Source organism: Mastigoproctus giganteus, chromosome 9 (genome assembly GCF_048544385.1).
Source record: "Mastigoproctus giganteus isolate SK-2022 chromosome 9, ASM4854438v1, whole genome shotgun sequence".
Taxonomy (NCBI): Eukaryota; Metazoa; Arthropoda; class Arachnida; order Uropygi; family Thelyphonidae; genus Mastigoproctus; species Mastigoproctus giganteus.
Genome location: NC_143583.1, coordinates 169540987 through 169554140, shown reverse-complemented (window position 1 = coordinate 169554140; position 13154 = coordinate 169540987). Strand labels below are relative to the sequence as shown.

Here is a 13154-nt window from a genome sequence, read left to right as displayed (position 1 = left end):
TGCCGAAGTCTCTCACCAAGTGCAAGGAGGTTCTGCTTGAGAGTATACAGGTATTCTTCGATTCTCTGATTATAGGCCTCATGTTTGCTTTGGATGTTGTCTTTCTTAAGGATAGTCTTCACTTTTCTGATCAGCTTCTTACTTCTGTTACCCTATTGGTACTGGGTCCTTTGGCCTATCTTCACTCATCTCTTCTATCTTCTGCTATAGTCTCCTTTCCCAGGCTGCTGGTTCCTTGTCTTTGTGTTTTGTTTTCTGTTGGTCTCTGATTTCTCTTCCATTCATCCTGGTGGCTGCTACAATGGCATAGTCAATGGCTGTGAGGATGGTATCTAGTTACTTCATTGCTGTTGAGGTAATCTGGTATTATTTTCTGGATGAGATGGTCTGTGACTTGTCAGAGGATTCTGTTGGGTCTATGCTTCATTATGGTGTGGGTCTTAGTGGGGTCCATGCCCTCAGATTTTGCTGGTCTTCTTCCACTCTTCTTCTATTCTGGATATCAGGACCTCATCCGTTTCCACTTCAGCTGCTGTAGGATGTAATTCTTGTACTTGGTGTTCCTCCTCCACTGTTGTACACATATTCTTTGTAGGTGGTCACTCACACCCTACTTGATTTTTTCTAAGATTTCAGGAGCTATCAGGTTCTTTGTGCAGACCATCTCTGCTATTCAGTGACCTGAACATGTTTGAAACAAGATCCAAAATTTTGACACTCAAGCATTCAGACAGTTCGGTGAGAAGTGGTACTCGCACAGATTAGAATAGGACATACTCATTTGACTCACCTCCATCTACTCACAGGTGATGGTCCTCCTCAGTTTGAGGAGGATCATTGCCTCTTTGATCATTGAGAATCATTCCAACCATTTGGTGTTAGTCTCATTCTGTACATTATCATGTCATTCTCCAGCTTCATTACTTTGTATTTTGGCCTATGCTTATTTGTAGTATGCTCACTCGCATGATGAATGTATTCATTTTTTCTTCCTTCCTGGGTGGTCACTAGTGCAGTTGTGCACAAAGCATATCCAGTTGGTTAGGCTGGATCACCTTGCCATCCCATGTAATAGCCATATGGATGACAGAGCCACTTGCTCCACTTTCTTCCTCAGGAGACTCTCTCCAACTTTTTGAACTGACCCCTCTGCCTAAGGTCTGATGAACAAGGGCGACTTTATCCTATGCCACACTTAATTCAGTATGTTCTTGTTTATATTCCAGCGTGACCACCAGGTCAATGAAGTTTACAAAAAATCAACCGATACAAATGTTAATCGTATTTAGCAGCACACGCTCTTTGAGTGGACTGGGGCTTGAACCCCAGTCCACTCAAAGAGCGTGTGCTACTGCACTTGCGCTCCTGACCACTCGGCTACATCGGGCCTATATTTCTACTTCTCATCTTCATATGACTATGGAGGTGGACCTATTTTAGCTTTGACTTTTTACACCCAGTCATGCCACTCTCTGTCTCAGTCATCACTTCAACCTTGAGGGAGGGAGGTCTGATCGAGCAACTTTTGCAATTTTTTTTCCTTTTTCCCTAACATATATTTTTTTTCCTGCATCGGGATTCAAACTTAGATCCATGATATTGCTGGTACAGCGTCATAACCACTGGACTAATGCACTCCTTTTTATTATTATATTCATTTTATTATTATATCCAAAGTAGGTATGCTCCCTCATGTAAATGCAATCACATCAGTTTTGACAAGGAATGGCATATGCAATATACATTTCATTTATTAAAGCTAACCGTGTTTTGTTGTTTTTGCCTATGCTTATTACCCAATTTATTATTTGTTTAGAATATTCTTTCTTTCTACTTTGTTGTCATGACCACAATGTATATATCTTACTGTAAGAATACCCATGACTCCATCGAAATTAAACTGACTTTCTTTAATGTGTGAGTTGAAAGACATAGCATAATGCAGGAAAGAAGTTATTTTAGGTAAACACTGCACTGCCATTTTTACTTTTTTGTACCTAACCTAAATTAAATTTCCTTTACCCTCTTCAAATAGTGCAGTGTTTATTTCTGATGAAAGTAGCTGTTGTCTATGTAATTATTAATCTTTGCTAATAATTACACAGATTTATTACCTGACATACAAGTTAGTGCAGTTGCATCATTTCTGTATGTAGCCAACTACTTAAGTAGTTATAATTCGGCATCATTAAGTATATCTCATATTGTGAATATCTTCATGAGTTGCCATGATATTGCACTACCTCGAATAAGTAACGCTTCACCATAGAAGACTATTATTACTTATTCTCAGCGGATACCATCACCCATACGGCATCATTTCGGAGCTTATTGGCTCCTCATCAGTGGGTGGGCAGATACCTGGTGTTGCAATGATGACAACCCAGTTGCAAAGTATAACTCCACAATATGAGAGCTGCCTGATGGTGTGGAGTAATTCAGACTGCAGAATAGTAACTTGTACATCAGTTAACGCCCTACATAACCTGAGGCTTTTAGCCCTAACAGATTTGACATTCTGACAGATAACTATTCTGACAGATTTATTACTTAATTTTTAATTCAACCAACCTGCCTGCAGCTTATACACCAGTGCTTCAGAGATAAAAAAAATTATGATTTCCAGTTGTTACAAATCAACATGCTTAAAATTTTAACTGATCACCAAAAAAAGCATACTTACATGATTTTTTGTCTGCATATCTAGCCTTTTTTCGAGTCCTTGGCTCTGTGTGTACTGGCTGAGTTGTAGCAGTTTTCACTAAGCTTTCTAATATCTCTTCATCAGCATCTGTTGCACTATCATATAGGGCTGCTGCTCCTGTTCGGACTTAAAAAAGTAAATAACATCTCTTAATTAATATAAATGTTGTTATTTTATGATCTCTTTAATAAAACATCCGAAGTATGTCCATTTTAAATATAATATTTTAAATGGACTCTTCAACTGTTATTGAAACAAAAATACTGACTTCTTAAAACTTTATCGCTTTATGGTCTTTATATCAAATATTTGATATAAAGCAAAATTTGATACAAAGCAAAATATAAAATTAAAACTTTAAATATAAGGGTTCAGAGAAACTAATAGTTGGGGGGATGGGGATGAAGGTTTCAGTTCTTGTTTATTTCAGAAAAGGCAGATATTGGCAATGTGCTGAGGGTAGCAATATTTCAAAACAGAAACCTACTACTTGGGAAACACAACTAAATAACTTCAGACAATGTCAGAGTAGTCTACCAGAATGCTTAATCTTAAATGTATCTACAGTAATGTCAGGAGTGTTGTCAATGAAATTGAGTGAATTCGAACTCCTGTTATGTCAGCATGTGGACAACTAACACTGACATGATAGGGGTAATGGAAAGTGCCAGAAATAGATGATGAGTTTCAATATGGTGTGTACAAAGTATTTAGTATTAGAGGCTCAAGCAATGCAGGGAAAACAAACTTTTTTGGCATCAGCCAAAAATAAATAATAAAAATTAAGATTAAACAGAATATTCACGTTATTCTCATTTCCTCAAGGTAATCATTCAATGCTAATTTAAATTTAGACAGACTTACTGTCTCCATTACATTACCAGGCAATTTATTCCAAAATTTGATGACCTACTGCCTACAGAAAAATTTATCATTACTATTATAAGGAATATTTAGGAAGGATAGGGATGACAGCTGAACATGCTTCTTATCCAAAGGAGCAAGTGTAACAGTTGTTGGGGTTTTTAGATGCATCAGAAACCCTGACCATTATGTATATCTGTACAAGGGTGTATGTCCACGAGCTGATTCCTCGTTGTGTGGGATGAAAATTGCGATTGTGGTTATTGTTGTTGTGGTATTTTCTGGTGCAAGAGCTACTTAGTCCATATTGCACCTGTCAATGTAATTGAAGCTACATATGATGACTGGTGGGGAACAGTTAGAAATAGTCATACAGTCAAATCTGTTTAAGGCCTATTATTTACACAGAACATTTGCACAAACAATTGAAGCAACAACTGGAAATGGTGTAGTTTCTTTAGTTGAATTTTGGAGAAATTACAACATCAGGAAACCAATAGACAATATTCATGAGTCATGGTCTGAAGTAACATCCAGCAATATGAGAGCAGTTTGGAAGCATATTTTGCCACATTGCATAAATGATTTCTGTAGTTTAACTCATGTCAACACTGTTATTGATGAAACAGCAAATATTGGAAGAGATTTAGGCATTGATGAAATTGACAACAGTGATGTTCGCGAATTGCTGGAATCATATTCAGAACAATTAAGTGATTCTGACCTCCTTAATATTGATGAACAACGAGCACACGATGAGGCAGAAATTTGCAAGGAAGAAAATGTTCAAGAAAAGAAGTTGACATTAAAAGAACTTGAAGGAATAATTTTCACAGCTGAAAATTTGAAACAACTAATCATGGATGCAGACCCAGATATCGAGTGCAGTATGAAAATTTGCAGGAACACTGAAAAAGATGTGTAACCATACAAGAAAATTTATGATGAAAGGAAGAAAGAAAAGTCTGCACAAAACCAGCCTTTTGAAAAATTTTACAAAGAAATAAAGTGAGTTATATATCGTAATTTTTTAATTTCAATAAACTTTTGATTGCTGTACTGCAAATATTTATAATTATCCTTTGCTTTTATACTACTATACATTACTGTTTACTGTTGTTTGGTTTTTAGGGGCATTAGCAACTAAGGCCATATTGCTCCAGGATATGCGGTGGTCATTCCCTGACCTTTCCGCATCCTCTGTATTTGGTGGTGACGGGCTCGAACCCCAGTCTAATCAAGAAGCGTGTGCTACGCACTGCTGCTCCTTCCCACCTGGCTATGGAGGCACCTCTACTGTACATTAAATTTCCATAAAAAAAAAAAAAAAAAAATTATTTTTAAAAATATTGATGGTATATTTTAGGTATATTTTTTGGTATATTTTTTCTCGAATTAGGCTATTTTGTATTGATTATTAACTTTGATCAGCGCGGATTTTGCATAGCGCACCATTTTCGCGGAACCAATTAATGACACTAATTGAGGGATTCCTGTAATTTATCAGAATAATTTCAAAATTTTAATATATTACCTATATATTATGCTATGAATATATTTTCAGTAATTTTTTCCTATTTATTCATTTAAGTTTTTGTGTATTATATACAATAAAAAATCAATACTGTTGATCCATTGATTTATTGCATTAATATTGATATATAAAAAAAATTAGAACAAATTTTCTTATATATATATTTTTTTTTTTTTTTTTTTTTTTTTTTGTAGTTCAGGTTACAGGTACAAACAGTGTGGATTGGGTTCAGGTGCAGTTCAGGTGTAGTTGTGGGTCCACAATACACCTGCACAGGACTCTAATGTGAAGTAGGTCAGAAAACTGCTAGCCTGAAGGAATATACAGACTAATATATTAACAAAAGCTGCAGCTAGAGATGGAATTGATTCTGGAATGTGCAAAAGGTTGGAAAGCACGATGCCAGGAATTTCAAGAGCTGCTGGGAGACCTCCTGGATCAAACAAACACACGGGCTTTGTTAAGGTTACTAAGAGTAAAACAGATGCATGTATGCGTACATGTACACTAATTCTAGGAGCAGAACAAATAAGTTTCATGTGTTTGAAGTAGTGAATTTGAATATGGAGAGGACAATGTGTACATTATTATTATTATTATTATGTCTAAGGTGGCATCTAGTCTTCCGTCTATCTCCACCTGATAAAGTTGACTTTGTGCAGAACCTCTGCAAAATAGACCTGTATGGAAGGTCTCTTCGCCATCAGGGAGAAGCTGTCACCTGCACAGCCGCTCCCCATTGGCGAATAGACCCTAATGGCTGCCCATATTCACTTGGTGCTGGGCCTGGTCTTCTATATTAAGTGCCTCATGCACAAAAATCCCGCACCCACCGGAAGTAGTGCTATACCGGTGGGTGCCAGCAATCCCGCTCCCAGGCTGCCCACACCTGAGAGCCAGCAAAAAAAAAAAAAAAAAAAAGAAAGAAAAATAAATAAATAAAATACATATATACACACACATAATATAAACAAACTAAAAGGAAAAAACAAATAATCAAAATGTATATAACCAAATCTTAATTAGTAATCATTAGATTATTCCAATGTCTTCTCCGTTGAAAAACAGTTACACAGAACTCTTGCAGTGCTTGAAATTTATCCTGATTAGCAATAAGGTCACTTTCACAGCCTCTAACTAAATTACCAATCTTCACTTTTAGCCTTTCTCTATATTCAACATACAAACTACAATCATATAATAAATGACTCCAAGTCTCAGGTTGACCGCAAGTGCATAAAGGAGAGCTGACTAGACCAAAGTGATGTAGTTTAAAATTCAGTGACCCATGGCCAGTTAAAATAAATGATGTTACCATAGAAGGAAAAAAACATTTGTTGTTACTATCATAAGTAAATTTATCTGTTGGAATAAACAATCTAGTCACCTCCCCAGTTGCACTAAGATCCCATCTCTGTTGCCACATACCAATCAACTGTGTTAGAACATTTTTCTTAGCTTTAGCTATTTCTATAGTGACATCAGATGTAATATTCATGAAAGAGACCACTATGCCTTTTTTTAAGTAATAACAAAGGGCCCGATACACAATGTACAAGTCTAGAGGCAAATGCCCAGCCAAAACCTGCATAGCATTCATTGAGACTGTTCTGCACAAATTAGAAATAACATAAAGCATTGAGCGCTGAATCGATAACAATTTCTGTTTAAATTTAACGTTAGTAACTCTGAAGTACCACACTGATGCTCCGTACGCAACTATGGGTAAGAAGACTGCCTTGTAGTATAAATTTAAAACTTTCCTTTTCAACCCCCAATCTGACCGTGTTAATCGAATTATTGCTGCACTAAATTTTTTAATTTTTTCGTGTAAGTAATTTAAATGTGGGAAAAACGATAATTTATGATCAATTCTTATACCTAGATATTTCACCTCAGATACTAGGGGAATCTGCCTCCCCTTAATTAAAGCTTTTGGCGGTCGCGCATAATTTCATTCATACTTAGTTCATAAATTAATCCCAAGGATCTGTATTGTCCACACTAGTAACTAGATTTCTCCAAGCCTTTAATTTACTCTCATAAATAGCCCTATAATAAATTTTCTTTTTATTCCTATAACATGCATGATAAAATTGAGCCTCATTCAGCCCCCACCGCCTATACCTCTGATATGCCTTCCTACATAAAAATACTTCTTTCCTTAACCTGGATAATTCCGCATTCCACCAATTAACAACTCGCCTCTTAACTCGTTGTCTTCTTGAGGCACAACTGAGGGCTCTAAGCAATGAAGACTGAACGAAAGCAGCATACTCACAAGCATTTAAAAAATTCAAATTAACCATATTGTCTCCTGAAAAATCTAAAGCCACTGACCGTGCAAAACTAGACCAGTTAATCTTCTTATAAGTAAATCTAGTTAATTCAAAATTATCAAAATCTAAAGAAGTATTTAAATCAGCCAAATTAATATGAAAAACCAAAGATCTATGATCACTATTCGTATATTCCGTTTTCACAAGCCAATGACAGATTCGTCTGGATAACCCCTGATAACTATAGTCAAATCAATATTCGACCTGCCATGAACATTATTAAAAGTATAAGGCTGACCTGATATATTGACTACACACAAATTATTCATTAAAATAAAGTCCTCCATTAAGCGACCTCTCTGATTAGTCATGCCGCTAAACCATAAGTTAGACTTTGCATTGGAATCCAATGCAATAATTAAATTACTACAACCAATTTCACTGAAAACAGTTTCCATATAATGGATAGAATTAACAATTTCGTGACTTGGAGGACAATAAAGAGATATTAAATTAAAAGTCAACCTAGGAGTACTAATGTTCACACATGTTGAGTTCTGACTACACAGCCCAGAGAGGACAGTTACCTGCAATAACTTATTAAAGACCACAATTGCTGTTTTAGGTTTCACATCAACTACACTTATAACTCTGGCATCAGCAGGAAAACCAACATTTTTTATGTCCATGTGCAAAGGAACCAACATACGGCTCCTGCATACACAAAATGTCAACATTTTCTTGCACGGCCACCATTCTAATTTCATCAGTAACTGCACGACATCTTTGGGCATTGAGTTGAACCAACTTAAACACACTACCTTCATCTTTATGTTGAAAACTACCATTCACATTAAAAGTACTACAGTTATCCATCATAGGTACGCGTACTGGCGAACTCTAGGGCCTTTTTATACTCAGGACAACTACTACTCCTTAATGAGTGATCATAAGCTCTACCTCTGCGCTTGCAGTTCACACAACATGGATCTTTATTTTTATTTGGGCAATCAACAAAAAGATGGCCATCCTGAGCACAATGACCACACGACACAGTCTTGTGTGTGCAGTGTTGTGTAGAGTGGCCATACCCCAAACACTTAAAACATTTAGTCACAACTGTAAAACGCCTGAATTTGTGTGACGTATATCCATCCAAAATACAACCTGTCATTACACATCAAATTTTGCAACATATGAGGAGCTACCCCAATCACCCAATTATTAAACCTTGCCTTGGAACTGTTACTAAATCTAAAAACAATGCCCTCTCTGACCTCTTGCTCCTCATATCCATAATCTTGAAGGTTTTTCTTATATAAATCCCTAATAATATCCTCCTGAGTTAATTCCTTAGGTACATCATACACTAAGATGGTAGGGTTCTGTAACTTTACTTTATCCAGATTAATACCCTTTTGAAAAAATACCTCTGCCTTACTGAGTTTATCCAAATCCTTATCATTATCTGTTTCAACTAAGACTCCTTTATTTCGTATAGCTCTTAGATTTCTAATTTTTATTTCTTGAAACTTTTCCTTTAATGTGTTAACAATAACCTCTTTGACTTCCTGACTTGACTTATACTGTTCTGAGGACTCCTCAGCCCTGAAAATAACCTTATTATTTAATCTTGCCACTTTGCTCAGCTTCCTGTTATTATCCACCATACAGATATCATTTAATATTACCTGTTCACCTAATTGAGGCTGGCTGAATCCAGCCCTAACCTTGTCCGCATAAGTCCCCTTTTGTTCTGCAACATTAGATAGAAAAGGCTGCCCTCTTACAATGTCATCTAATAAACTGGCACGCACCCCCATCTCCTCTACCCTTGTTTTAAGACGTTCATTGTCAATGACTAATGCTGTTGATATAGTCTCCATGTCTATCCATACGTCAAGTAAGAAATTAGTTGCAGCTTTAGTCACTTTATTATTTTCACTAGTCATGTAGTCAATAACTTTTTTCTTCAACTTTGTTACAAGCTCAAAAATAGTAGACCCGTCAGGGTACCTCTGCCTTTGATCCTGTATGTTAGCAACAATTATTTCACTCTCACGAACATTTGTGCCTGTACTTCTTCTCCCCGATTCCGAATAAAAACTATCTACATCAGAAACCATATTATCAGGCTGAATATCCGGAAAATCGGTTATCTTACCATTTGACAAATCATTTATGAAATCTGTTACGGCAACATCTTCTTCTAACTGCACCCCCTGTTCAACCATGCAGCCAACTTTAACTACGTTTTCCACACCACCTACCTGGATATGAGAATCAGCTTTATCATACGTCCCAGCTTTAGTATTCACACTAACAGTACTCACTGCACCACTACCTCCACTACTTGCTTTAATATTTTTAACTTTAGACGATTTCTCAGAAACTTTCTTTACAGAATCAGTATTGTACAATGTGGGAACTCTGGAAGGAAGTGGGGGGAAAGCTCCAATCTTCTCTTCCTTCCCCCCCTCCTTTACCAAGCTTCTTACTATTAATTCTGCCTTCCATTAACTATAATAGTCGGTTCAAAGCAACCGACTATTATTAACTGAGACGCAACAATATTATTAACTGAAGATTAGTTAACTACGCCAAAAACTATAACGTCAATAAATAAATATATCAAGAATTAATGTTACAACACAAGAAAACAGTAGCAATCGAGCTAGCAACCAGACCGGTCTGCAGTCGCGGAGAACTTTTGCCACACACCCGAGCACTAGCCTAGTCACCAGAAAACTCCTCACCGGACAATGTGTACAGAAAGGAGAGACGGTGAGGAGTATGATTTTATTTAAGAACCACGTAAAATCAGAGGTGGTGCATCGAGTGTACATTTGGATGGCCAATGCAATGTTGAGTCAATTTAGTGTCATATAAGGCACTAGGAAAACAAAAATGGGGGTTAGAGTGTGTTATATACCTAATGACTGCAATAAGTATAATGAACAACTGTACAATTAAAGTGGGCAAATAAAGCAGAATGTCTTGTAATGGTGGACTTTAACTTTCCAGTTATTTACTGGATATTGAAGTATCAGGACTTCTGTCAATTGAATGTATGATTGTTTTCAACACCAGAATGTTAGAAAGGCAACAAGAGAATGCAATACCCTTGATCTGATAATCAGCAGCGACCCTTCATGCATTAAGAATCTGCAGATAAAAGGCTAGCCCACTAGGTGGCCATAATCATAGTGTACTGATGTGGGATTTATTTAAAGATATAACTACTGTCAAAGGCAAGAAGAAGGGCTTTTGCTTTCGTAAATGTGACTAGAGTGGTCTCAGATGGTTTTAAATTCTATACAGTGGAACCAACTGATGAAATTACCAAAGAAATTCTAAATGGAATGCATTCGAGGATTATCATAGAAGCTATTAGGCTTTTTATACCAACTTTAGAGACATAGTTTAAGGCACAGACCTAAATGGATGTCAAATAAACTGATGAGACTCATGGCAGAGAACAAAAATGTGTGAGATGAATATAAATTATCAGATGATACAGAAGTCTACAGTACTTATAAACTAGTCTTCAATCAAGTCACCTTTAAAGGAGGTTAGGCTAGCTCAGACAGAGTAGTGAAGTCTAAGAATGTATCCTCAATTTACAAATTGGGATTAAAAGGTGACATGAGTAATCACAGACAGTTAGCTTGACTTCTCTTGCAGAGAAAATAATGGAGTCACTGGTTAAAAAAGTAATGCAAAACCTTCTAGAGAGGAATGCAGCTATAATGCGGTAACAGTGTGCATTTGTTAATAGGCAAAATTGTATGACCAATCTCATTGAATACTATATGATACAGTAACAAAAGATTTGGATGCAAAAAATAATTTTGACATCATATACTTAGAATATTTTCAAGTATATGATGCCAAAGATTTTGATACTGCTGTGCATAAAAGACTGTTATATAAATTGAAGCAGTGTGGCTGTGCTATGCTATGCATAAATGATGGTTGATTGGGAAAAAACAGAGTTGTTATGAATGGGCACTGCTCTTCTTGGACAAATGTTATTATTATTATTAGCTATATGGTGCAAGGAAGCCTGAGGCTTATGCTGCACCAGCCAAAAAAAAAATTCCCCGAGTTACCCTAAAAGAGAGAGAGAGAGAGAGAGAGAGTCAAAAGGGAATCATCAAGAAAGAGAAGAATGATGATATCCAGCTCGGGACCCTGGGTGTGCCAAGCCCATACTCACCAGATGTGAACCCCCAGGGTCATTATTAGTGGAGTACCCCAAGGTTTAGTGCTGAGACCATTTTGTTTTCAGTATTTACTAATTATATTGATGAATGCATATCAGGCATAATGTCTTAGTTTGCAGATGACTGAAAGGCTGGCAGGGTGGTTAATCACAGCAAGTAGTATGCTACTGCAACGACCTAATTAAATTATGCAGATGAGCTGGGAAGTGATAATTGGAGTTTAATACTGACAAATGAAAGGTGCTTCATATGGATGGTTTTAAATCCAGATTATCATACCATGTGGTGCAACAACTCAGCCAGAACTTAGTGGAGACTGAAAAAGCCCCTGACCTGATGGTAATTCTGCAATCAGATATATGAAGGTTACTAAGCGATATAGATACGCTGCCAGGGTGGCTCAGAGTGTTGTTAATGATGTACAAGAATTTTTCAGCAGGATAAAGTGTTTATCCCAGTGTATAGACAATGATTACATCACAACTTGAGTATGATCGTTGTGTCTGGAAAATCTAGGGGTGCCACTGAACATAACGCCAATCTGGTCCCGTCTGATCTCTCCTCCTGGGCAGCATTAAACAAACTCCACATTAACCCAAATAAAACCAAAATGATGCTCTTTAAGCACAAGCTAGACCACAGGCGTCCACTACAGGTTAAAATCTCTGGAATCTGGCTACCCATAGTTACTGAAGCTACCATTCTTGGAGTGGTAATTGACCACAAACTGTGATTACTGCCACACCTCATCCATCTCAGATCAAAAGTCAAGAAGCTCTCTGGCTCCATTATTCCTATCTCCAGGAAAGACTGAGGCCTTTCCAAGAGGATGCTTCATCTCTACTATAAAGCAGTCTTCCTGCCAATCGTCACATATGCAGCCAGTGCCTGGTTTCACCGAGTTGGCTTGGTCAAGATGAGAGACAGGTTGAGTTCCATCCAACGTACAGTGCTACTGGCTACCCTTAGAGTTTGCAGAACAGTATCTACAGCAGCCATCCAGGCTGGAACTCTTCCTTTGGATTTGTATGCTGCTTACAGAGGACTAGTATTTAGAATTAAAAACAACATCCCCACTATGTTCCTTGACATCGAGCTTAATCTTGACACCGACCCAAAATCTGAGAAAGCCAGATGCTACAATGAGTTAGTGGCAGACCCGCTGGGATACATCCCAGGTTGGAGTGGTTACTAGAAGATTCCTTCCTGATGTCACCTTTACATCCTCTAATTCTGTCCAATCTTGACTTTCCCTCACCATGGAGACTTCCTTCCTAGTTACTGGACATGGCGCTCTTAATGAAAAACTGCACCAACTAAGCCTCTGCACAACTGACCTGTGCTACTGTGGAGCCAAGGAAAACTGGAGGCACCTCCTTTTTGACTGTATTCTGTACAAAGATTTGAGGCAAGGTTTAGTGAACACCATCCCAATATCGGAAAACCAATTAGACCAGTTACTCCAAACCCTTGAACATTTATTTGCTCTTCACAACTTTGTTACGGAAGTCTTTGCTTGAAGGAGGAGATCATATAGAGTGGTCAAC

At 37.3% G+C, this 13154-nt stretch overlaps 1 protein-coding gene across 1 annotated transcript in view; it reads right to left on the bottom strand.

Moving 5' to 3' along the window:
- Positions 1-13154, bottom strand: part of LOC150080881 (uncharacterized) — a 597772-nt gene that overhangs the window by 46819 nt on the left and 537799 nt on the right. The window contains exon 25 of the mRNA XM_090381140.1: positions 2684-2830. Within this exon, the coding sequence (XP_090237266.1) occupies positions 2684-2830 (147 nt within the window). The remainder of the gene's footprint in view (positions 1-2683; positions 2831-13154) is intronic.